The 26,369-nt window shown below is 43.4% G+C and overlaps 1 protein-coding gene across 2 annotated transcripts in view; it reads left to right on the top strand.

Annotated features, from left to right (window-relative positions):
- The first annotated feature begins 594 nt into the window (after positions 1 to 594).
- The window catches only part of TRIM67 (tripartite motif containing 67), a 33,736-nt gene continuing 7,961 nt past the window's right edge, over positions 595 to 26,369 (top strand). Inside the window, exons 1-9 of one of the 2 annotated variants that reach the window (XM_041424059.1) lie at positions 595 to 722; positions 834 to 1,506; positions 6,686 to 6,781; positions 10,664 to 10,786; positions 12,010 to 12,120; positions 14,299 to 14,458; positions 21,948 to 22,093; positions 24,927 to 25,065; positions 26,034 to 26,337. In XM_041424059.1, coding sequence (XP_041279993.1) covers positions 595 to 722; positions 834 to 1,506; positions 6,686 to 6,781; positions 10,664 to 10,786; positions 12,010 to 12,120; positions 14,299 to 14,458; positions 21,948 to 22,093; positions 24,927 to 25,065; positions 26,034 to 26,337 — 1,880 coding nt within the window. Of the gene's footprint in view, positions 1,507 to 6,685; positions 6,782 to 10,663; positions 10,787 to 12,009; positions 12,121 to 14,298; positions 14,459 to 21,947; positions 22,094 to 24,926; positions 25,066 to 26,033; positions 26,338 to 26,369 lie in introns of both variants that reach the window. The other variant, XM_041424051.1, reaches the window with a different exon arrangement.

Raw genomic sequence — 26,369 nt, 5'->3', positions numbered from 1 at the left:
GTGAAGGAGAGGTACGAGCTTAGTTTGTGGTGAGCATCCTCCTCTCATTCGGGGACGGGAGAGAGGGCTACTAGAGATAAAGAAACCCCGCCTGCGTTCAATCTGCTACCCAAACAATGTCTTTATTTAAACATATGAAGACATCGCTGTGTAGAGGTCCTTTAAAAAATGTTTTAGCCTTTCCCAGCCGTAGAGAGAGCGACCACTTTATTTGCTGGAAAGGGCTCTTCCCGCCCCTTCCTACTCCTGCCCTGCCTCCGCCCCCCGCCTCCCTTCCCCGTATATTATTACTCTATGCCACCAACGTTAAAACAGTCCCACCGCGCTCCGTGCCCGCGCCACGGCCGGCGGGCAGCCGTTCCCTGGCCCCGAGCAGCCCGCGGCTCCCCCTGCGCCGGCCCGCCCGAGCGGAGCTGTCTGTGCGCGGCAGGTGCTGAACCGCGCGGGGCAGCGGCGGCCGGAGCCCTCCCGGCCTCGCCCCGGCGCCGGGAGCGGAGGGAGGCGGCGGAGGGGGCGCCGCAGGGGATGGGGGGAGCCGGCGGTGACCCTGCGCCGCCCGCCTGAGGAGCCCGCGCACAAAGCCGCGCCGCGGCCATGGAAGAGGAGCTGAAGTGCCCGGTGTGCGGCTCGCTGTTCCGGGAGCCCATCATCCTGCCGTGCTCGCACAATGTCTGTTTGCCCTGCGCCCGCACCATCGCCGTGCAGACCCCGGAGAGCGAGCAGCACCTGCCGCCCCTGCTCCACTCTCGGGGCCCCGCGCCGTCCCCCGCCGCCGCGCCGGGAACGGGGCCGGGAGCGGCCGCGGGCTCCGCCGCCTGCCTGGACTCGGAGAGCGCGGCGGGAGGCGGCGGCGGGGACCACGCGGACAAGCTGAGCCTGCACAGCGAGACCGACAGCGGCTACGGCTCCTACACCCCCAGCCTGAAGTCCCCCAATGGCGTGCGGGTGCTGCCGCTGGTGCCCGCGCCCCCAGGGGCGGCGGCGGCTCCGCGGGGCGCCGGCCCCGCCAGCTCCTCCCTCACCTGCCCGCAGTGCCACCGGAGCGCGTCCCTGGACCAGCGCGGGCTCCGCGGCTTCCAGCGCAACCGGCTGCTGGAGGCCATTGTGCAGCGCTACCAGCAGGGCCGCGCCGCCGCCGCCGCCGCCGCCAAGTGCCAGCTGTGCGACCGCAGCCCGCCCGAGCCGGCCGCCGTGCTGTGCGAGCAGTGCGAGGTGCTGTACTGCGCCGCATGCCAGCTCCGCTGCCACCCGGCCCGCGGGCCCTTCGCCAAGCACCGCCTGGCCCCGCCGCCAGCACACCCGGGCGCCCCCGGCGGCGGCGGGGACGGCGCCGGGAAGGGGGCGGGCGGCGGCCGCAAGCTGCCGACGTGCGCCGAGCACGACCTGGAGAACTACAGCATGTACTGCGTGAGCTGCCGCAGCCCCGTCTGCTACCAGTGCTTAGAGGAGGGCAAGCACAACAAGCACGACGTGAAGGCCCTGGGAGCCATGTGGAAGCAGCACAAGGTGAGTCCCGACAGCCCGCTGGGAGCTGGGGTGATGCCCAGAGCTGGAGTGATGCTCAGCACTGTGGTTTGTTCATCCCAAAGCCCCAAAAACGAGTTGCAGTTTGTGGGACATGAGGTCCTTCATGTCCATCATCCTCACAGACTTTTCTCTCCTCAGAATGGTACTCTTAGGTTTTTGGCCCTTCCTGACTTCCCACTGACCCCGCAGCTGCTGCTCAGGGTTGGAAAACTCAGACTCTCTCTCATGTTGGCCTCACCTTGACCGGTGAGGTTCCATCAGGTCTCAGGCAGATAGCTGGAATTAGCAAGTCCATCTCACCAACTTGTTTGCCTTCCACAGGGTCCTTGGCCATCCTGTCCTCAGCCTTCCCATGCTCTCACAGTGGCAGCAGCTACCTGTGAGGAGACAGGGTGGTTGTTCCTTCTTTTCACCACCTCCCTTTCATCCAGGACTCTGTGCAAGCTGCCACAACTGTATGTCAATAAGGGAGAGTGGCTCACAGCCACCCAAATGTTGTAGACAATAAAGTGTGGTACAGATGATCATGGACACTGGGTGTTCTCCTGGGCCTTAAAGAGGTCTCCTCCCACTTTGTTCCCAAAGAAGCCAAGAAAAGTAATGGCTGGAGGGATTTTCATGATACAAAGATAAATAAGGAATTGTAGATGGGGACTAGGGACAAGTAAAGTTTTTTCTGATTCACATATTGTCACTGTCTGAATCATGCTTCCCTGCAAGTGATGCTCCCTACCCCTCCCTGGATTCCTTTGTGGAGACATCAGAGCCATTTGCTTGGCTACACAGGGGTTTAGTGAGGTCTGATAGAGCTGGTGGGTAACTTGGTCATGCTTTCCTTGCTAAAAATAAGGCTTTGAAACCATGTGAATAAAGAGCAAGATGAGGCCTTAGAAGTTGAAAATATGTATGAAGTTAGTTCTTTCTTGCTAAGAATGATGGACCCTGGAAAAATTATTAGTTCATACATATGATATTAGAGAGGAGACTTCAATACCTGAGAGCTGAGGACAATCCTTTGGAGCTTCCTGCTGTATTGGGGTTAAAGGACTTCTCCCACAGCTATGCAAAGAGCACTTGACCAGCTCTGCTGGCTGCAGGATTCCCTTCTTTTTAGTCTCTGCTTGCAGTTAGCAGTAAAGAAAGCACAGAGAGATCCTTTCAGACACTGCAAGAAAGGTCAAAATCAAGACTGGTCTCATCACCCCTCGGCCATGGAGTGGTTGAGCACAAGATAGGCTGGGGTATTTGGCAAGACAAAAAAATTACTTTCTATTTTAAGATCCAAAGAAGATGCCGCTTGGGGTGATCTCCTTTGTTGATCCATCCAAGAAGACAAACTTCTTCTGGAAGTGTTTCAGTTTGAATGTTACGCCAGCAGCTCAGCCATCATTGCTCCCTAACACGATGAGTACTTGTGCAGAGAAGTTCTCTTGCAGATTAAACATTTGCAGCTGCTGTTCGTATCCCAGTGTCAGAATCCACTCCTGAGCAGAAGTGTTCTGATGAGCAGGATCAGAGTTCACAGTTCAAATGTGGCTGATGTTTTGGAGGGCATGAGAGACCAGCTTGTGATGTACTATGGTCTACCTTAAGCTAAAACTATTTGATGCCTTTTGCAACATTACAGTCCAGTGTAATCAAAGTTCAGAATTAGTAATTTTTTCTCTTTTCTACTGTCAAATATTGAAAAAAACCTTTTTGGCTGGTATTTTTACCACATTTTTTTCTGTGACTGATTTTTCTCTTATTTGCATATTCAATCAATGTCAAAATTCTAGTGAAAAGAAACCCTCAAAATTAAGTAATGTGGGGACTCTGAAATTATGCTCTTGTGAATATTATATTTTTCAGAAAAATGTGCTTGGCACAAAATAAATATAATGGAACTGTATAGCCAGGCAACATAAATCATCATCTCACATTCATTCAGATAAATTGTTTTGGAATTAGATACTTCTGCTTAGAAATAGTTCTCTGATACAGCAATTTCTACAAGTTTATAACCTGCAGTTACTTTGGCCAAACCATAAATTACTTACATTGACTGGTATGCCAAACTTAATTTAAGGCTTATGTGTTCTCTCCAGATGCTCTGGGTATAGCTACTAGAGGCAGCTGAAAGGTTTGTTCTTAGACCAAGAAGCCTTCCTTGTGTTAGCCCTTTGTTTGGCTTCTCCTTTGTCTGGGCCTTATTACAGTGACCTAGTGGCAAATTGCAGAGTGTAAAACCTTGTCCAGGCAGTGCTGCAGGCCATGCAAAGAAATGTGCATTCACCCTCAGCTGTACTGCTGATACCAAAGCTGTACTGGACTGGTTGGCCCCTGTTAGTGGTGCAGGTTCCCCATTGCACTGCTGTGTGTAACTTCTCCTACAAAGTAAAATTGGTGTAAAATGACAACAAGGCTCCAATGGCACAAATCTATGAAAATCCTCTGGTTTAGCTGGACTTCAATGAGATTCAACTTAGATTCTCTTGCCTAAAAAGTGCATCTGACCAGCAGTTCAAGGTTATTAAAAAAACCTCATGTCTTAGCAAGTACAGTGGTACTGTAATCACATTTATGAATATGAGGAATGATGGGGGACACATTTCAGCTCTGCCCATTCTAAAGGGTTAATTATACGTATGTACCAAAATACTGAAAACTCCCACATCTGGATCCGTCTGTGAAGGGCAGGCAGGCAAGTGTAGGAGTCCTCATGCCTGCTTTTATTTCCTGATCTAAAGACTTTTGTTCTCAAAAACATGTGGGCTCTATGAGAATTCAACACCAGGACAAGCTTATCTAATCAATAGTCAATCTGCTGCTAAAGAGAGATGGAGGGAAGACAAGCTAAATGAGCATGAACTGTTTGGTTGACAAAGGACATGGCCATTATCTGGTTCATTTTCTGAAATCAGAGGTCTTCCCTGCCCATCTGGGTTCAATTACTTACCCTTGTGATCTCTGTGTTCCTGTAATTGGTGGAAATAGAAACTTGGTATCCATCTCCAGCCCTCAGATCATAGGTTGCAAGACCAGGTATTAAAGTAAGGATAACACCAGGTGGAATACTGTTTGTCAGAAGTTATTAATTGTCCCAGTCAATGGATCTTGTTACTTTGGCTTACAATAAATATTTCTGTGGTATGAAAGACTGCTCTGGGTGTACTGGGCATTTTTATGGCTTGGTTGGTTTACTGGGGGCTTAGTCATGTAGCTCCACTTGATTTTAATGAGAAGTGCATGACTAAATTCCTCTGATTTGCAAGGTATCTTTTACAAATACTTGGAAAAACAAAGCTATTATCTCTAAGTGGGTTTCACAAATGGAAATCTGGTCTTCTACTTATGCTGCAGTCAAGTTAATGCAACCACGTGTTTTAATGAACAGATCAATTTGCTTATGAGCCCTTTAGACAGTGACATGGTTGAGTTTCTGTTGCAGCTCTCTGTGATGGGAGGGTGCCAGGAGCCAGGAGTGACTGTGCCGATTGCCATTGGTATATATGCTGCTTACAATTCATCTGTGGTGGTTTTCTACAGCTGCTGTGATGCCCACACACTGCTTTTGTCTCTTCTGATCTGGTGAAATACACTTTGAGATTATTTGAAAGCTGGTGAAGATGTTGGGAAAGTGGAAGTTTTACTTTTGTTGGGACCAACCATTGGTTTTGATTTGAAAGAAAGGAACCCTTGCCTCCCTGAGACAGTTTGGTTAGGACAGTCAGTGACAGAAAATATAATGCTTCTGCCATCTATTTCTTTCTTGCTTACACCCCAGCTGCTTTGTCATGTGCTGCTTTCACCTTATTCTGTGTCATCTTGACAAATCAAAGGCTCAGACGTGCCCTGTGAGTGGAACAGAAAGTATGATCAAAAAAGGTGGGTTTCAAACTTTGGTAAACATGATCAGCCTGTGCAGAGCTGACCTCAAGTCCTGATTGTCTGATCTCGCAGAAAACAGATTTTTTTTCATCTACCTGGAGTTTGCTTCTATGGCCTCCCATGGTGTTAATATCAAACATCATCATTTCAGGATTTTGTGCATTTACAGGTTTGTGTACGAAATACAGGGTTTGTGTATGAAAAGAGCAGAGATTCAAACATTGAGAAAGAGGCACAGTAATCTATCTTTCCATTTGGTATAAATGAATTTTGTAAAGCATATTCTCATTTAGTTTTTAGCACTAATGTGCTTTCAAGGGGCCACTTTCCAGCCTCTTGTTCCCCCGTCTTACATACGTCCAGGGTTGCTCCATCCCAGCTGCAGAACCTCGCAATGACGTTCTTTGAGTACACTTAGTGAATCCTATTGGGACTCCTAGACTTAAAGGGATCCATCTAGAGTAGCAAATCCTGCACAAATTTGGGGTTGACTGGGAGTTAATCATTCTCACAGTCATGGTCCTCCAGCTCAGAGCACTGGGACCCCAAAATGCATCACTGGGTCTGCCAGGGGCAAAACCACTGTTTCCTTCCTGTCCTGGAAGTCCATCAACAAGACTTTGGTTCAGCTCAGAGATCTCAGGTGTTAGCTGAGGAAAGGGAAGGTTAGGCCTAGAGTGTGGACTTAAAAAAGACATATTCTATGTGCCTTACTGGTCAAAATTAGAGGAAGGGTTTATTCCAACTTTTGCAGAAACATTCACACATTTGTTAAGTTGGAGCATGAGAAACTGGAGCCCAAAGGGACATTACTATGAAGTCTGAGAAGGCAGATTTGTCTTTAAAGTCCTAGTGTATCTCAGGTTTGGTAGGATCTACCACATTTATAAAGATTTCAGACTTGGATGCAAAAGAAGTGTCATTTTGGAAAGAACTTGGGGATTTTTCAGCATGACAGATGCTACCGTGTAAGTGTAAGACTACTACCTCCTTATACACGTGGGTAGCTCTTTTATATAAAGGTGTTTGACTTACCAAGTTGCTGCAATAAAGTGGAACATGCAGACACAATACTTGACTGCCCCCACATGCATATTTCACCCACATTAAATCTGATTACAGTAAAAATCTTAACTATTTTTTCCTAGCAGAAACACTTTGTGGAATTAGGAATACACGTAAGCCTTTTAGCACATTATTAGTGATCAAATCCAAGGATTACTAAGAAAGACATTTGCATTTTATCACTAACTTTTTCTTTTTTCTCCTCCTTTTTTCTCCCTTGCAGGCACAGCTGTCTCAGGCTTTAAATGGTGTTTCAGATAAAGCAAAGGAAGCAAAAGAATTTTTGGTTCAGCTGAAAAATTTATTGCAGCAGATCCAGGTAACTGTAGAATATAATCTGTTTTGATAATACAGTAATCAATAGAACTGCGTGAATAATTTATTTGATGACTTTCTTTCCTATGCTATTCTCATCTTTCCTGCAATCATCTGACCTTTCTTGAATGGTAAAATTGTTCATCAAATAATGCCCGTAAGCCCCTCTTCGCTTCTAGATTGTTTGATGTTTGTTGCAAAAAGCTGATACTCAATACTGGACATCTGAGCTGTGTCGATTAGTGTTTGATTGAATCCATTAGTCATGCTTCTAGGCTCCTCCCTGACTGCAATTGCTTGAATTAGGCATTTAGGATAAATTCTCATTTTAACACATTCAAAATTTACTGCTAGCTTTTCATCTTACATTTCCTAAAAATGCACTAATTTCTGCAAAAAATCCAGTCAGCCTGCCTATTAGAGTACTTGTAAGAATGTCCTACACATACCCAAAAATACAGGAATATTCTACTAAAAAAAAAAAAGGAACTGCTGCTAAATCAATGTGTCGGTTATTGGAGCGTAAGTTATTTTCATGCCTGTAATTGTCCAGATTTAATAGTCAGAAAAAGAGCTCATAGTGAGTGCAGTAATTGAGGGCACAAACCCAAAATGAAACAAGCCTTAATTTCAATCAAATTTAGACTCATCAGTGCTAGAGGTCAGATGGTCCTCAAGGTCCTTCTCACCCTGCGGAGTGTACCTGGAAATGTGCCACTCTAGTTTGAGCTGCACAGTGTTCAGGAGGGGACACTTGTTGTGCTTGACAGTGATGGGATATGCATCACCTGCTCTTCAGTAGCCCACTCTGCTGCTTGCTCATCTTTCATCAATAAGTCCTGCGCTTGTTAGTAACAAAAAACCAAAGCAGAAATACAAAAAGTTTGTTATTTATTCATTGAAGTATTCATCTTAAAACTCCAGAGGATGAATTTGTACCACAAGAGATGCCCAAGCTCTTGGGTTGCCTCAGGACAGCCTAACAACACACCCTCACAGTCTTCCACAGCCACCTGGGGAAGGGAACACACCAAAATGAGAAACTGGTAAAATTAAAGGACATTTAACTGAAAGAAACTGATGCAAAGCCACTGACTGGCACTTGCAGTGTGCTGTATTTTGGCTGTAGTGTGAGGTCTCTCTCAGCTGGCTTACCCGTTTAATAAGTTATGTAGTCTACTCATTCCACTGTCCCAGGAGAAAAGACAGGCACCTCTAGAGAGCATTTCTTCTTGTAGGAATGAACAGCTATTTTAGGATGGGATAACCTATCCAAAACAGTAGGCTATCACCAATCTTTCCTGAGTCATCTAGCTCCATTACAAATGTATTTTTCCCTCCTGAAACCTAGAAGTGGCCTGTTATGACCGTTTATGACTATGCTGTAAAATCCTTTAATGTGTTTCAGAAAAATCACTGCCAAATTGCTCTGCATAAGGGAGCTGCTACAATTGGATCAAAAGACCAAGCCATTTATTTGATGCTGTTTGTTGCTTAAAATGCTAGAGGAGAGCTCAGAAGAGGAAATTATATCCAGCAGTACCCTCTAACATTTAGCCAAGTCTGGGCACAAGTCTGAATCTGACCCTCAAATGTTGAGCCAATCTTCGTCCTGAGCCTGAGTGAAACATCAAATTTCAGCAAACCAAAAAAGCAGGACTAATCAGCTGCATATTATCTGATCATCTTGGATCAAGCTGATCATCTTGGAGCCATGCCCCAGTCTTGTTTTACTTTTCCTAAGTAAAACAAGGTTGGGGTAGGGCTCCAAGATGATCACCCACACAATTTAACCCTTAAGGAGCTCCCTGGAATGGTTGTCTCCTGTGACAAATTGCACTCTTCTCATGCGATGTTTGAGCTTTGATGATAGCACATACCAGGGAATGCTCCTGGTAGTCAGGTTTGGTACAGCCACACTCTTCGAGGGGAAAGGGTTTAGATGTATCATGAGCCAGTCTGTGCCTTTTGACAGTTGGACAAAAAACAGTTCTTGTACTATTATTTTGTGGGGGAACAGATATAGCCTTTGTGCATAGGTTTATAGCCAGACATATGTATCTCAGAGCAGGTTATTTAGAGTAGAAATCTTATGACGGCTGCCACACTCGCATATGGACATTTAGCCCTCAGCAAAAATGTATTTTTGTAATACTTTTACAAAAAGGAGCAAGCAATACGTAGATTTTATTATCCTGTCTCAATGCACTGCAGACCAGGCATCCATCCACACTCTTTATCTCCTCTCTTAAGTTTTCCAGAGCTACCAGGAACCGCAATTTCATCTTACCTGGGACAGTTTGCAAATTAGTCATTTATTTTTCTTTTCTCTGCTTTGCAGGTCTGTTGTTTCCCCATCTTTTTTCCTGCCTTTCTCTTCTCTGAGGTCACTTTTATATCTCTTAGTTGTTTCTTTTCAGATACTGCCTGTTCCTCATTACTCGTGTTGCTTGCTTCTCCTTGTTGCTGTCATGATCTGATTTTCCTATTTTCCCATCTGCTGTAACAATTTCATACTTTCTCACTTGAAGGAGGCATATCGCCAAACACCCCATTTGATGTGTGAGCAGAAAATGAGGAGAGAAGTGGTGTACTACAGCCACCAACTGATTCAGGCTCTGTGCACAACCAGCACTTCAGGAGTAACTTCAGGGATGGAAATGGGCTTGAGGGGGAGCTGGGTGTGACACGAGCCGAGGAGGGAGAGATGCAAACAGGAGGAGTCTAAGACAAACCTGTGAGCAGGAACTGAGCCGTCTGGTATCTCCCCAGCCCCAGATCTGGTATCTCCCCTGCCCACATCTCGCTGGCAGGTCCAGGACTGCAGTGGGGGCTCCTCAGGGAACACTGACCCTGCATCCATCAGCTGGAGAATGGGATGCACGGGTCACAGTGAGGGAAGGGAGTACAGTGCTGAACATTTTGAACTCAAAATAAAGAAGACAAAGCAAATGAATAGGAAATAAGAGGAAAGCAAAAGAGCTAAGAGAGAGTAATGAGTTAAGGGAGTAAAATGTCTTAGCAAAGAGGTGTTTCTCCTTCAGTACATGCTTAAAATCTTCTCACATTTAATGATTTCTTTTTCTTTTTTTAATTGGGGTATTTGGGAGGAAAGCTGATAGCACTCCTAAATATCTCCTTGGAAGAGAAGCTTGAAAATTTTCTCCTTCTAGTCTCATGAGCAGAGGAGGTGAGGGAGAGTCTTCATTTGAATGGGTACTACAGAAGCAGTTCCAGGGATTTATGTAATGCTAAATTGTTCCCAGAGCCTACTAAAGGCTCAGTGTTGTATACCTCATGCTGGTTTCTGCCTAGCAAAGAATTTTACCATAATGTGAATAGAAAGTTACCTCTTTTTTTAAAAGCTAATCAAGTACATATCTCCACTGCCAAGTGCTAGCTGTTTTATAAAAAGTACTTGAAGCAATACACAAACCTTAGGGCTTGGTACCTCATTAATTTCCTTGTAATAAGCCAGTAGACCAGATTCTGGTTCATAGTTCTGTTCTAATTGCTGTGGTACAGAGCCAGTGATTTCAAAGTTGCTAGAGTGGGATAATTAAAACAGATTGGAGCAGAATCCTCTTATGTATGTGTGCACTGTGTATGTTACATTCAGCATTTACATTATGTTGTACTACATCTGTTGTCAGGAAAGTGCCAGTAAATCATGGTTTTGAATAAGACCATTTGTGGCATGGCATGTTATTGTTTCGTTTTACAGCATGCAGCTATTACTGGTACAGCTGTAATGAAATCAGAATGGCAACAAAAATGCTGAGGGTCTTGAAAGGAAATCTTTTCTGAACAGAAAAGCAGGTATGAACAGTAGTTTAAGCTGCAAGCTGTGCTTTCTCTGATGGGTCTGACTCTGTCCTTGTTGTAGGAGAATGGGTTGGATTATGAAGCCTGTCTCGTGGCTCAGTGCGATGCCTTGGTTGATGCGTTAACACGGCAAAAGGCAAAACTGCTCACAAAGGTCACCAAGGAACGTGAGCACAAGCTGAAGGTGAGCACTCCTCTCATCAGCTCAGCACAGCTGCTGATATATTCTTGGTGTGGTTTGTCAACTTCCCCAACCCTTTACACCATGAAATCTCCTAGTGACCAAATTCTAAAGTTCCTTTAGCAGGTTCCGGTTCAGCTGTTTAATGGAACTGTGCCTGTGCACATTAAATGATGGTTATACTTCAGCTGTTTGTTGAATCAGGCCATCAGTCTTTATTTATCTGATGGTTTGGGGCCGTCTTTTGAGAGGTGCTTATCTGTGGTTTGGATTTTGGCACCTTCTGCCAAAGTAAAGAGTTGTGATTTTGATATCTCCTCGAATCTGTAAATTCAGGTAAGCCACCTTCAGAAATACATGAGCTACTCAAAATATTTTAAAGAAATGCTGTCAGTGGAGATGGCAAGAAGAAATCTAAACTGTTTGAATGAAGTGGCAGTCAAGAAATATTTAACTAGACACATTTCTTAAAATGCTGATCTTTATGTGATTTGAGGTACTTTGGTACCATTCACATTAAAAGTACCTAAGACAGAAGGAAAAAGTGAAATGGATTATCTAACATATCAGTTAACAAAATCCACCTGAGATCAGCATTCAGCTTGCTTAACAAGAACCAGCACTTAGGACATACTGCTGACAGCACAGCAAACCCTGCAGTTTATTGCTGTCACAAGTTGTCCTACAGAACACAGTGCTACTAGTTCTAGTCCACAGCCATGTGACAGCAGAATCAAGGCCAAAATCTGGAAAAATGGAATTTCTTAATTCCAGTAATGTGTTCTTAATCAGAGCAGGTTCAATGACAAATTGTGAAGAGAATGTTAGGGTATGATCTGTGAGAAACCACTCCAGCAGTTTGCCTCTAAAGTGAAGGACTTCTTAATAGCTCAGATGTTAGTGAAAGTGTGACTGGAAATGTGATCGCTGCAAATGCAGAGACATGTTCTGTGCCCTCTCTGCCCCAAGCAAGCCTAATCTTTGAGAAATTAATCTGCTCTGAAAATTGAGATTCCCTGTGCACAACATTTTGCCAAGCTAATTATTGCTATTTACAATACAGAGCAAGTGAGTGAAGCTGATGGAGATACGGCAATGGCCATATGGCAGCTAAATTAAGCATAGATTTAACACACTTTCCCATTCTTTGTCTCTTCTGAAATAATTTTATACAATTCACTGCAAGCTGAGGTAGTCACAGAACTGTACTGATGTTTGTTTTCCAGGTTGTTTGGGACCAGATAAATCACTGTACACTGAAGCTACGCCAGTCAACAGGGCTGATGGAATACTGCTTAGAGGTTATCAAAGAAAATGATCCCTCTGGGTTTTTGCAGGTAGTTTTCTTCCTAATGTTCTGAGGGGAAAAAAAAGAAATACATTAAAGCTAAGTCTAAAAATGTGTGGCTTGGTTAATTAACCCCTTCCACCTCCAAGGCAGGTTCACCTTAACTCCTGTAAGTACTGTCTAAAAACTCAGAGAGCCTGGTGACTGCATGAGTGTCCCGGCAAAGAGATGGCTTTAACAGCTGTATCCTGACTGAAGTGGGGAGTTAGTGGTCACACCACTCCCCTAACTCCTGATGTCTTTTCTCTTGCCAGCCCTTCCTTCTGGGCTGAGAAAAAGATGCTATCCAGCTAATAATAGCTTTTTGCAGAGTATTATTTTATTCTCGTCTGAGAAACCCAACACAGGGCCTCACAGAGATCTCTGATTAGTTTGGAGAGGTCAGTGACTCAGCAGAGTGGTACTTCTCCCCCTTGTGCTTCTCCCCTTTGCTTTTCCATGTAAAAGAGTCCTTTCGGCACCTCCCCTGTAAGGAAACCTAGTGTGAAGGGGCTGCATGTAGCTTTACTTTGCTGAGATTGTTGCATCAAGACCTGTGGCAGCTCCAGGTATCTTTACTTTGCAAAATATGGCCTAGCCAATAATTGCCTTAACTTGCAGAATATTGTTTCTTAGGTGCAAACAGTGAAAATGTCTACTGATGAGACAAAACATAACAGTGTTTTTTCACATAAATTATTTTGCTTAGTTAATCTTATATGTTTATTAATAACTTTATTTTGCCCTAGTAGTTTTGTTGCCTTATTTATTGCCTAAAAAGAAAGGTACACCACAAAATGACTTGCACACATGAATGCATAGAGTGTCAAGGGTTTGTCAGAGCATCTCTAAAAAAACAGGATGAGAATTAGCCAACTTAAACCTATTAGCACTCCAGACTGATTGTTACTGTCATGTCTAGTCTCAGGCGAGAGAGGGGAATGTGTGGTGTAGATTAATGTCAAGCTTACACAGATTTTAACAGGCTGTTGGTTGAACACTACAGGACAAACAAAACCTTTAGGTCTTACCTACATGCTATCTAGATATATGCTTTACTTTCTTTTCAACTTATGTTCCCTATAACTTCTGTGGCTTCAGTTTTTGCAGCCCCCCTTATTAAAAAAAAAAAAAACAAAAAAAAACCACAAACCATTTTTGTTTTTACTTTTTCCTGGTTTATCTAATGATGCTTTCAAGACAGCCAGCAGACACTCAGGCACTGCATTACTTTGAGCAACTACTCCTGCAGCCAGGTTATTGAGACATGGCCAAGGGATCCAGCATCCCAGTAAGTGACTCTGAGGTTGCAGGAGTTGTGGGATGCTCCTCCACCTACTGCACAGACTGATTAGGAGCTGTTGATGCAGGGGCTCAGACAGGAGTGTCCTCAATAAAAGTAATGAGGAAAAGTATCCAAATTCCTGCAACAAGGGAAAACTCTCTCTGTTGTACCCAGAAAAAATTCGACTCTCTGTGACTTACAGGAAGTTCACTGTCAGGGACTCCAGATATCCAAATGGCAGCTTCACTGAACTCAAGGACAGTTGAGTTCATTGATTTCCACAGAGCCAGGATTTAACTTCCTGAAGTGTCTGTTGTGATCATTTTAGTTTGACTTCTGGTCTGATTGTCTGTGGGCTGAGCTAGAGCAAATCTTTAAAAATAAAATTCAGTTCTGATGTAATGGTAGAAAATCCATCATATATGTGAAAATCTATCTGACAATTTATCACCCACACTGTGAGTAATATACACCTTCCTTACCATTTTCTTTTTTTAATCCTTTAGCTTTCATCCACTGAATCATCTCTCCTGAATGAAGAGACTCAAACATTTAATCCTCTCTTTGTGCAACTTCTTTTAAAACAGGAGAGCAAAAGTAGACCATGCAGATCAGAGGACAGAGTACAGAATTATGTGTGGCATTCAAAGGCATGACACACAACATAAGCTTAGCAGGCTTTATAAATGCAGTTTTAACTTTCCTAGCCTAATATGATATTTATTTTGAAAAGACAAGATGAAAGGATGCAACCTAAATGGACCTCACCCCAAAATGACCAGATCCTATCTCATCTGTTTTGCTGCTTTAATCCTGTTTCCTTTGTGCTGCATCTCACAGACATTCTGTCATTTTTAATGTGTGTGTTGGCCATTTCATTATAAACCTGGTACTCTCTTTCAGATTTCAGATGCTTTAATCAAGCGTGTTCAGGTATCTCAGGAACAGTGGGTCAAAGGAGCCTTGGAGCCAAAAGTATCTGCTGAGTTTGACTTGACTCTGGATAGTGAACCTTTACTGCAGTCAATTCACCAGCTGGATTTTATTCAGATGAAATGTAGGGGTGAGCTTCTATGATTTTCCTTTTCCTGTTTTTCATGCATGTGTTGAAACAGTGCTGGGAAGTGTGAGGACACCAAAGGAGGAAAGAGGAATGACTTGAATTTGTTGGATAGTTTTAAAAGGTTTTCAGGCAAATTCAGGTGTTTCCTGGAAAGGTGTGCTCCCCTCACATGTATAATCTTTAAGTGTATCTGGTATTTCTATTTGAGCTGAACAAGCTCAGATAGAAATACCAGATGCACTTAAAGATCTGTAAAGATAACTTCTTCAGAGTAGGGCTTTGGAGATTAGTAAGACATGAGCTGCATGAAACTTCATGCCATTTTGTAGTATTCCCTGGTTTGACATGGTTAATTCAAGATACCAGCTACCCCTATCTTGTCAGAAACAGCTGAAGTAGAAGATAAATATTACATACACAGACACGCACACACACACATGCTTGAATAGGGGAAAAAAACACCAGCCTTTGACCTTTAACTTCTATCTGGACTGTGATGCAAAAATTGCCCATCTTAATAAAAAAAAAAATCACGAGGAAAAGATTTACAAGGGGAAAGTACGTCCATGGCTGTACCATTCCATGGTTCCAGGTATCTGAATAATTTTGATGGACAAGCTAGAGGGAACTGAGGTTAAAAAATGTATCTCAAAGGAGAAGCTGATAAACAGGACATGTCACTGACATAAAAAAAAAAAAAAAAGAAAATTAACATAGTGAGCTTTTAATGGGGTTAGTTTATGTGGAGCAGGCTGAGAACTGCATCAGAATTAGATCCATAGAACAGTAGGGTTTGAAAGCCATTGTGGTCCCTGGGAATGATGTCATTAGCTTCTCTCAGTGGTGGTTCAAGTCTTAATTATACATGTGGGTGACAGGATAGAGGCTGCCAGAAGTCAGTGAATGAGTTAAGGATATTCGTGTAGTGATGTCAGATGTGCTTTTTTTGTTTTGTTTTGAGCAAGCATAAAGAACTTTGTTCCACTTATGTGTTCTCTCTGGGCCTAATTCTGCATCTAAGACACCCAAGATGAAGTAATTAGGGTGGATAATTTGGCGGATGTGTGGAGAAACAATGTACAAACAGTTAAAGGCCAGAGTCTGCTCACCAAGGATGCTTTGCGTCTTGGCATAAACAGGCTGTGTTAAAGTTATTCAATAAACATCTGTGAGCTGCTCCTTGAAATGTTGTCAGACAGGCAAGTGGGGTCAAAAGAGAAGGAATAACACTGATAAAATTCCTCTGAATGCTGTCTGCATGTGTCTTTTTAAAATCAGTTTATGTTTAATGCTAGCCATGTTTATTGTGAAATATATTTAATACTAATCTCCCACCACTCTCCTTTACAAACATAGGAAAAATATGGTTAAACTAGTCACGTAGATTGCTATTAACCACAGGTTACCTGAGGTGAGAGCAGCTTAGGTATTTGGCTTGTGAACATCCACCTGCCTTTAAACTTGAAGAGTTACAAAACTTTAATTGAGCCAGATTCACTTGTGCTTATGTAGTGTTATCTGCTACGCTCTCATTTATCATAAGATGGCAGGGAAGCTCTGGTGCTGAGTTAGACACAATCTGAGGGGCAGAGAAGAAGACAGGACTTTTGCAGCCCAAACCTGTGCAGAGCTTCCAAACACCCTTGGGCTTTGTTCCCCAGAGGCAGGGTTAGCCCTCAGGAAGGGCTTTTGCTTGAGCTGTCTTGGTCCTGACCAGGGATTGTCTGTTGCATGTCCCATCAGGTTGGTCAGCACAACCAGTGTGATCATGCACACACCATGCAAAGAATAGTGGAAAGGGTGTTAACCTGGCCACCATTCCTTAAGGTGCATAAGGGATGGCATTCACACTTCACACCTCTATGTGCCCAAGCAGAACAAACCACTGACCAGTTCCAAGCTAGCAATTGTAGGTATGGGGGAGTGTTTAGTATATAGACATGTATTTATCTTTCTTCATTTACAACAGCAAGTCTATTTCCATTTGAACTTCTCAGTCTGACACTTTGGCCTTTTTTTTTCCTGAAACTTTATTCTATGACCTCTGCATTATTTAAGAATCATAAAATGGTCTGGGTTGGAAGGGAATCTTAAGGATCGTCTAGTCCCAACCCCCTCTCACAGGAAGGGTCACTTTTCACTGGGTCAGGTTGCTCAGAGACCCATCCTGCCTGGCCTTGAACACTTCCAGGAAAGGGGCATCCACAGCTTCCCTGGGCACCCTGTTCCAGTGCCTCACCATCCTCACAGTAAAGACTTTCCTCCTGATATCTAATCTAAACCCTCTCTCTTTCATTTTGAAGCCATGCTCCCTTGTCCCATTACTAGATGCCCTTGTGGAAACTCCCTCTCCAGCTCTCTAGTAGCCCCCTTTAGGTACTGGAAGGCCACAATATGGTCTCCCTGGAGTCTTCTTCAGGCTGAGCAACCCCAGCTCTCTCAGCCTGTCTTCATTGGAGATATGCTCCAGCCCTCTGATCACCTTTGTAGCCCTCTTCCAGACCTACTCCAACAGTTCCATGTCTTTCTTGTGCTGGGGGCCCTGGAGATGGACACAGTACATGAAGCCATTGATCATACAGTTTCAGTGCAGCCATCCAGCCAATTCCTTATCAGCTGAGAGGTCCATCCATTAAAATTCTTGTCTCTCCATTTTAGAGAAAGGGATGTCATGTGGGACAGTGTCAAATGCTTTGCACAAGTCCAGGTAGGTGACACCAGATCATCTTCCCTCATCTGCCACTGCTGTTTTTCTGTCATAGAGGGCCACCAAATTTGCCAGGCATGATTTGGCCTTCTTCAGATGCACTATTTGCATTTTCTCATGCAGAGCGGTCTTGCATCTAGAAATACAGGTATCACAGAGTAATCAACTCAGCATTTCAGGAGCAAGCGCCCAAACTGATTGGGAACATCCCTTTGCTGACTGTAAGGAGAAGCTGCAGTTGCATGGTGATGTTTTGCTGTTTATCACCATGAGCACTGGAACAGATTGCCCAGAGAGGTTGTGGTATCTCCCTCACTGGAGATAATTCAAGAACTGTAGGGACACAGTCCTGTGCCATGGGCTCTAGGATGTCCCTGTTTGAGCAAGGAAGTTGGACCAGATGACTCCCTGTGGTCCCTTCCAAACTGACCAATCACACAATATGTGATTCTGTGACTTCCATATTTCTGAGCATCCAGTTTCACAAAGAAAAAATGTGTATGTCTCTTCACATCTGCTCCTCTTTCTTCAATCCTACCTACACCAGCACACCAAGTCATCAGTCTTTGCCAAATGTTGGTGTTGAGGTGAGTGTTATTAAGTCATTTTACTGGTTGATGTGACAAGAGCAAATGCTTTAAAGATGTCAATGATCTGTAAAGGAACTTTTTGGGAGATCTAGGAGAACAGGGCAAGCATGGCTTTTCCACCTGTAAATTGTTTTGGTTTTTTTTTTTCAAAAGCTTTGCAATGTAATACTGTATTATTGTTATCAGTGCTTAGTACATGACTGAATTTCTATTTTTTTTTTCAAACTCTGGCCTCATTCAACCTCATTGAGCTTGCATGGGTCATTTAGAGTGAAAGCATGCTTGTAAGTAAACATTGATTCACTGTGTTAGACAAAGAATGAAAATGAGAACAAATCACTTTGCATTTGCTTTGATGACATGTTCATTTACATTACTGATGCATTCTCTATAAGCACAGATCTAAAGCTCATCTAAAAAATAAAGATCATAGGGTTCTTTTTCTTTTTTAAAGAAAGAAGAAGCAATCTGAGAACAAATTAAATGTGCAGAGATGTGATAGGTGCAGAAGTAATGCTTAGGCAGTCATGTTTATCAAAGGGTCTCACTGAGTCCCACACTCGCTGGGCTGGCTGACCTGAGAGACACTCACACAGCTCTAGTAGTTGCTGGCATTTTGAACTTTCGCAGATAATTTTCTCTGTCCATGTTTTCTTCTCTCTGTTGCTTTTACAGAGTGCCTTGTCACAAAATTCCTGTCCTCTGATGCCTGGCTTAATGTGTACTTCACATATTCTCAGTTAGAGCTATTGGCACAGGCAAATGCACATCTGGGTCTGTTTTGTTCACACAGCTGTAACTGGCATGCAGTCTTCATTGGCTGAAAAATAGGACTAGATACAAAAGAGGAAAATATATAGCTACTCTACTTTTCTGTACCACCTCTGAACATTCCTTCATATATCCCTTATACCTCCTTGTCCTGAGTGACTCCTTCCCTCTTCTGCAAACCATGAAGATTCCCCAGACACATCTGCCATAAATCTCTGCTTCTCCAGGCATAAGCTGTATGCCCTGATAATTAAAGAACAGCTGTTTCATCTTAAGCTTTACCTCTGTTTTTTTCTGCTCTATGTCATGGACTCAGCTCCTTGTGGTCTCTCCTTCTCTCCTAACACTGTTTGTAAGGCACTTGCTACAGCAGTGACTCAAGCTATTCCAGGGCTGTACTGCAGTTTTGGAGGAAGTCAAAGTTTTCCTGTTTCTGGGGGATCCCATTCTTTCGGTGCATTTAGTCCTTTAAAAACTAGCCTGGGAAGGTGGATGACGTCATTGCACCACTTGCTTGTCAGGAGGACAAAAGACAACATCTTAGAGCAGCCCTACTGTACCCTGTGAGGGGACTGATCAGCCATGAGATGCGTTGAGCAATGTGTTTTGGGAACTACTCTGTTGACAAGAGACATTAGTCAGTGTCACATTTCTTATCAAAGAGTGACCTGCATGAAGCACTTTTAAAATTGCAGGACATCATTCAGACTCATTAATAAGTCCCGCCGCGCCAATGCAGTATCATTTCTCCCTTTATATTTTTAATATTTTCCTTCCAGAAAATATCTTGAGAACTTTAAATTGGTCAAGAAGTGGGACAGAACTGTAATTTAACATCTGAGTCTTTTTTTTTCCCTGGCACTTAGCCTGTATTTTTTCTTTCCTTAGTCCTATTCCATTGCTTTTTGCTGTGAAGTATATACTGGTATCCTGATTATTCGACTCACTTCACACTTTCCTATGATTTTTACAAGTGTTCATCTTTTCTCCTCCCATAGGGAATTTGAGATCAAGGCAAATCTCTGCCCATCCACATCCAGTGGAGGAAGCAGGAGGTCAGGCACAGAGAGCATCATGCAGCAACGCTGCACAAGCTGCTTGGCAGGAGCTTCTTCCCTCTCCTTCAGGAGAGTTCTGCAGTTCAGGCCACAGGCTGGATCAAAGAGAGCAGGAGGCTGATATGGATTACCCACAAAATGTGAGACTCTCACACATTGAGCCAAAATTCACCCTTCCCCTGGGAAGTGGGAACAACAGCACTCTACTGGATGAAAACATATTTTATTCCTAGGCAGCATTCCTGTTTACATAGTTAAGGGGAAATTGTAAAACACATACCCTCCCTCAAAAACTCTGCTCTTTTTTTTCCAGCATTGTGTTTTAAATGAACAGTTCTTGGAAGCCTCCTATCAGTGTTCCTAGGAGTTATGACTTTTTTTCAGAGGTGAAATGGTTAGTGGTTTATTCAGATGTGAAGGGACATTATCTGTTTTGCATCTTAGAAACATCAGGAATTAGGTTTTCAGCCAGTCTTGCCAGGAGGAGTCTCAGAAATGGGGAGGACCACAAAAAAGCCTCCTCAGAGGGCTAACCAGCTAGGAAAAGTGGCAGGAGTGTGGATGGCTGATAGAGCCCTATCTTCTCCCAGGCTCGTCAGTCACCAGGAATACATAGGTTAACAAACACAGACAAAACTCTAAACTTAAAATGGTTCATCTAAGAAATCCTATTACCTCTGAATTCCTCATTTTCAGGTTTTTGACTCTTGTCACATTTCTATGACTTCACCAGACACAGTGTCTCCTAGAGAAAAATCTGAACTTTCCATGTGAGAAAACAAGCAGGTTTTTATTTATGACACTCTCTGAATCATCCTTAAATATCAAGGAATAGGAACAAGGCTTCCTTTTCACAGAAAAACCTTCAAGAGCTAATTTATAAAGCTCCTTTGTTTCATTCTTCTGGGCTACCAACCATCTGCGTTCACTGTGGTGATGGATAATGCCAGCGGAAAGCTGTGGTAGCTTCTGTGCTGTTTATCACAAGTGTGATGTTGACTTTCGAGTCACTTCCAAAGTGGGGGTGAAGCCTCAGCCCTGTCACACAGTAGCATCCATTTTCCCACAGTCTGCTTGGTACACAGAACATGAACCTCTTTTATCCAGAAACATAAAATAGGACGAAAGGAACAGCTCAAGGGCTTAGCTCTCACACAGACAGAAGGAGGAAAATATACTAGGAGGTCAAAGCAGAGTAGATAAAAGAAGAGCAAACCGATATTATGAAACCAGTGAATTCTCAGAGCACTCAGTTTCTTCTAAGACATGATTGAGCTCTCAGCAGAAAAGATATTGAGATATTGAATGGTAAAATTTAGCCTTGGGCAGAAGACCAAGCAGGCTTTGTGCATCACTTGCATTCTACTTAACCTGTATGGTTTCAACATAAGATGCATGCCAGGTCTATCCAGAAGACTAAATTTTCACTTTATAATTGCCAGCAAAGAGTGAACAGTGAGAGTTTAGTTTTGTTTAGGAGAGGTTGGATTGAGGTGTCTTTGCCACAGAGACACAGCTGAATATTTTACTCTGTTTCTTTTTATTTTTAAGATGCTGGTCTGGTAAACAGTCTCTTGGTGTTTCTTCTGAGCAAGTCACTGAAAAGGCATGTTGGTAGAAAAATTTGCATTTGTAATTTCCATGAGGAGTCTACTGTGATGCAGAAGTTCATTTTGCTACCTGAACCATGGGATTTAGATAAAGTTTGCAAACAGAACAATTTGCTTCAACAGTTTATTTTAAGCGTGGTTGCCATAAAGATAACACATCCAAGGTGTCTTTGATGAAAAACTAGGCGGAGAGGGAGGGGTGGTAAATCAGATTTTTAAAACCCCCCACAACGGTAGTGAAGAATTGCTTTCCTGCTTTTGGTGGAGTTCAGGCTGTCTCTCAGCTGTGCTGGCAGGAGTGGCTGCTCTGCTTGTTAACCCAATTCTTTGTTAATGCACTGGGTTCCCTGGCAGCATTGCCTCTGCCACTCTATGGCCTGAGACACCCCCTGCCCCTCCTTTTGGGGACAGTGGGTGCTCTGATGTGAAAAATAATTCTTCTAGACAGTGACTCCTGGAAAGGAAACCACACATGGATTCCCCAGACTCTAGTTCTTATGAGACATGACAATCAAGTCCAGATATATTTCTGTCTATATAGTTCAGTGAAATGATTTGTCTAACTGGGTAACAACATTTTGTTATGTAATTTTACTGCCTTTTCTTTCAAGGAAGAGAATGGACTCTCTTCCTAACAAACACTGGCTTCCATGCAAGGGGAAGGAGGTGAAGGAGCAGTTGCCATAGTGCTCACAGCACAGACTAATGGGGTCGGGCAGAGTTACACTAACCTGTACCCAGTTCCTGTTTCAGTGCCACCCATCCCATTACTGCAGCTGGAGAAGTGTTGCACCCGGAACAACAGTGTGACACTGGCCTGGAGGATGCCACCTTTGAGCCACAACCCAGTGGAGGGCTATATCTTGGAACTTGATGATGGAGATGGTGGCCAATTCCGAGTGAGAATTTCATTCCGCATTTATTTGTGTTTCTTTGTATGTGAGTTTCCTCCAGATATGAATTTGTTTCTGTCTGAGGGTGGGGAGAGGGGTAGGGAAGATTGGGTTGTCAGAACATCCCTAATTCCATTGTGCTGATGGAGAAAGCAATGCAGATCCTGCTTAATAGAAGGACCACTGGCCTAGGTAGGAAGTTTGAGGTTGTTCTCAGGACTCTGGGAAATAGAACCTTGAGGTATGCTCAGTGCATTCCGGAGTAGAAAATCCCATATGAGCCTGCTGAATATGGGAAGCTGGAAGTGGTTCATTGCACAAACCAGAAATTTCTTTGAAGCCCTTACTCTCATGTTTCAACAGCTGACATTCTTGGTCCAGAAATGCAACTCAGTCTTTCCTGATTTTCTGAGTAAAAATATGATGCTGCATAAAAATACAGGGTTTCTAAATCTTTTCCCTGGGAGGCCAGGCTGGTGGAAGCTTTTTCCACTCTCAGGCTTGATGGAATTGATAAATATAGAAAGGCTTCCCAAGTGCTGTCCTTCCAGATCCTCTGAGTGATGCCACAACGTGATGCTCCTGGTTGCAGGTGCAGGGTGCTTATGGGCTCCCATACTTTTTTGACACATCCTGATGAACAAACTAGAGAAGAAATTCAATCAGTTTTCTTCCATCCATATCCTCCTAGATGCTGTGGCCCTTCTACCTCAGGCAGGCTTCATGCTCCTGTTGCTCAGGACCAGGCTGGCCCTGTGCTTTCCCTAGGGGCTGGTGCCTTGAAAGCATCTGGACATCATTGTGGAGTACAGCTGCTCTCTTCACAAACAGGGAATTTTGCAAAAAGCATTTCTTTGGGAGCTGCAAACTAGCTCCTCCCTGGAAAACTAAAGAGTGCTCAAGCTGAAAATGTCCTGGCATGGATCCACCTAAGAATCTGCCAAACCACTGCACCCATAACCAGCAAAGGTGCCTGATTTGGATACCCCTCATTAGAAGAGGCAGCAATATTGGCAGGGCATTTTGAAGACGACGTTGTGGTTTTTGGAAGGTCTCCTCAGTTCCTTGGTCCATGTAACATTTCACAGGAATTTGAAGAGCCTGGTTTCCACCACTGAAAGTGTGAAAAGGTACTTTTGTGAATGGCTGCTGAGAGCTGCCAATATAGTCAATGTCACTAGGTAAGAGGGTTATCAGTGTGTGATGAATGAAGAGTTAGAATAAAGTGTTAGAATTCCAGTATCTTTTATCCAGTTTATCCAGGATAAACCTTTTTTAAAGTGGTATTAATGTCTTGTGAATAACAAGATTTCAAGCTGGTGCGTATCCAAGCTCATTTGTGTGGATGAGTTTTGGTACTGCCAAAGGTTTTATGACTGCCAGCAGCGCCATGTTAAGGTTTTGGATTGAAAAAGGTACAAACCCATCTCAATTCTTAAAAATGTAAGGTGATAACTTCTAAGGGGAATGTTCTGCTTGCTGAAGTAGAAAGATCCTTGATTTTACCCGTTAAAAAATAAAAGGCAGGCTTCTCAGCAGTGCCATTGCAATTAGGGTCTGCTGACCTTTTAAATGGAGAATTCTATATCTGAAAGCAAAGACATTGACTGCAATTTATCAGTATTTGATGGGTGGATCTAAAGAACATCTTTGTTGAAGCAGAGAGCATCAACCTGCACAAAACAAAGCAGTGACCAGCGGTAAGAATGAAGTGGATTAGAAAATGTCAGAATTGTTCAACAAATACAAAATTTTTTCACAGTCAGCATATCTTATGACATGGAGGTAAACTAAATTATTATATTAAAACTCTTTGTCTCCATGAACGATCACCAGCTAACTCAGGACCCAAGAGATTATGTTGTTTGTAACAGCCACCATAGTAGCAAAAAGGACAAACATATGTCCTGCTGAAAAACTTAATCAATTCCTTTCTTACTCATCACATCCTTTTGAGTTTATATGAAAGAGCCTCAACCATCAGAACTATTCCTAGGCATTACTAAAGTCTTACTAAACTGGGATCTGAGTGGTTTGCTTAGTGACAGGTTCAAGCACTTTTGTGCCTTTCCTTCCATAAACCAACAGATTTCACAGAGTCAGAGACATCAGAGGTGGAAAGGAATTATCTTTCAGCCTGCTGCCAAAACAGGCTTTTCTAGGCTTCATTCAGTTCATCGTAGCCTGCATAATCTGATCCTCTTCATCGGTCTGCCTAGATCTTCCTCCCTCTGAAATATTTCACATTACAGAAATACATGTTGTATAAGAATTTGAAGATGTTTTTGATGTCTCTGTTGTCTAGATACTGTTTCATCATGTGATGCATGTAATCCTAACTTTTAGGAGTTAATTTTCTTCCGGATCTGTGTTTTCAGGTTTCGAAATTATATTTTAACCTAGGCATGAGAGAACCTTTTCAACAAAACAAAACTGTTCTTGATTTTTTTTTATTCTTATACGCCCACTTTTTTTGTCTTACATAAAATAGTGGCCACAGTGTGTCAGATACAGGGACTACTCTCCAAAATAGTGATTTGGAGTAGATATTTAGGATAAGAGGAGCATGAAGACCTTTTTGTGTTGCCCTTTGTTGCTTTACCCTTCCATCTTCATCTTCACCTTAGTTTGTCCAGTGCTGACCATCGTTGATGTCTCCCATGCTGTGGCTGTTTGTATTATAGCAGCATAACTCATTCATCCTGAGAAGCAAAGAGAAGCTGTTCACTTTTGGCTTATATTTAGAAGTCTTAACTATGTTAAACGATGTCCCTCGTTCTGTCTGTCTGTCTCTCTCTCTCTCTCTCTTTTTGTCTTTGGTTCTTTTTGCAATGTTTAGGAAGTATATGTTGGCAAGGAGACCCTCTGCACCATCGATGGCCTTCATTTCAACAGCACTTACAATGCCAGAGTCAAAGCTTTCAACTCCTCGGGCATTGGTCCTTACAGCAAGACAGTAATTTTACAGACGTCGGATGGTGAGCTGGGGGTTTGCCACTTTCTAAATGAATAGCTGCAGGTCTCAGTGGCAGGACACTTTCATCCCTTTACACCCATTAATGTATTTGACACCTACTGGCATTTTCCATTATGAGTAACACTTCAGGCTTTAAGTTGTGTGATTTTAGTTGGCTGTAAAAGTCTAGGGATCTAACTAAGAGACTTTCTTTATCGTACAGAAGCAGTTATGCAATTCATGGGATATTTTTTGTTCCACTCTGTCTCCCTTTCTACATACATCTTTGGGATTTGCCTTTTTCTTCACTACTGCTTCAATTTCCCTGAAAGGTTTGATAATACAGAGATGGGAACTCATGCTTGTTCCTCTGTAATTATACTGACATCCATACAGACGTTACAGGAAGTTCATCTTCATTAATGATATTGTAATGAATTGACAAGTGCATGTTATTATCACTTCCACTTCTATGCTGTGTTGCCAAAATAGGCCAGTATAAAATATTTATACTTTAAGAGCTTTTGGGCCCTTTTTTCCCTTTTTTTAAAAAAAACCCTTCACTTTGATAAACTAGTGAAGTCAATCCTAACCATCATGGACACAGCTAATCTCCATTTTCATTAAAGGCGATCCTGAACCAATTCACTGACATGAGCAGTTTCCATGTCATGGAGCAACCTGTGTCTCCTCAGTGACTCTCTTGTTACTGTGTGTGGACAGAATGTCACTACCCTTAGCAGCTAAATTTCAGGGGAACAAGTGCAAATGATGTAAAGCACTTCTGAGCTGAAGAACAGCAGGGGTACCAGGTCAGATTAATCTTGTGTAGCTGCCTACAGTAACAAGGAAAGAGAATCTTTATTACCTCAGAGTACAGCGGGGTCTTTACAAAGGCACAGTTTTGTCCTTCTTACTGAAGTTAAGCAGAAAATACATGGACACAGCCCCTCCTGATCTAATCCTACCTTTCCTTTTCCCATTCCACAGTGGCGTGGTTCACCTTTGACCCCTCCTCAGCTCACAGAGACATAGTGCTGTCGAATGACAACCAGACTGCCACCTGCAACAGCTATGATGACCGTGTGGTTCTGGGCACCGCTGCCTTCTCCAAGGGCGTGCATTACTGGGAGCTTCACGTGGACCGCTACGACAACCACCCGGACCCAGCCTTTGGCATTGCCAGGATTAATGTGGTCAAGGACATGATGCTGGGCAAGGATGACAAGGCATGGGCCATGTATGTGGACAACAACCGCAGCTGGTTCATGCACTGCAATTCCCACACCAATCGGTGAGTGCTGCCTGGGGGCTTTTCTCCTCACA

The sequence above is a fragment of the Onychostruthus taczanowskii genome, unplaced genomic scaffold (genome assembly GCF_017590055.1).
Source record: "Onychostruthus taczanowskii isolate IOZ18803 unplaced genomic scaffold, ASM1759005v1 scaffold111, whole genome shotgun sequence".
Lineage (NCBI taxonomy): Eukaryota > Metazoa > Chordata > Aves > Passeriformes > Passeridae > Onychostruthus > Onychostruthus taczanowskii.
Note: the sequence above shows the minus strand (reverse complement) of the source record. Positions and strands in the feature narration are given on the sequence as shown.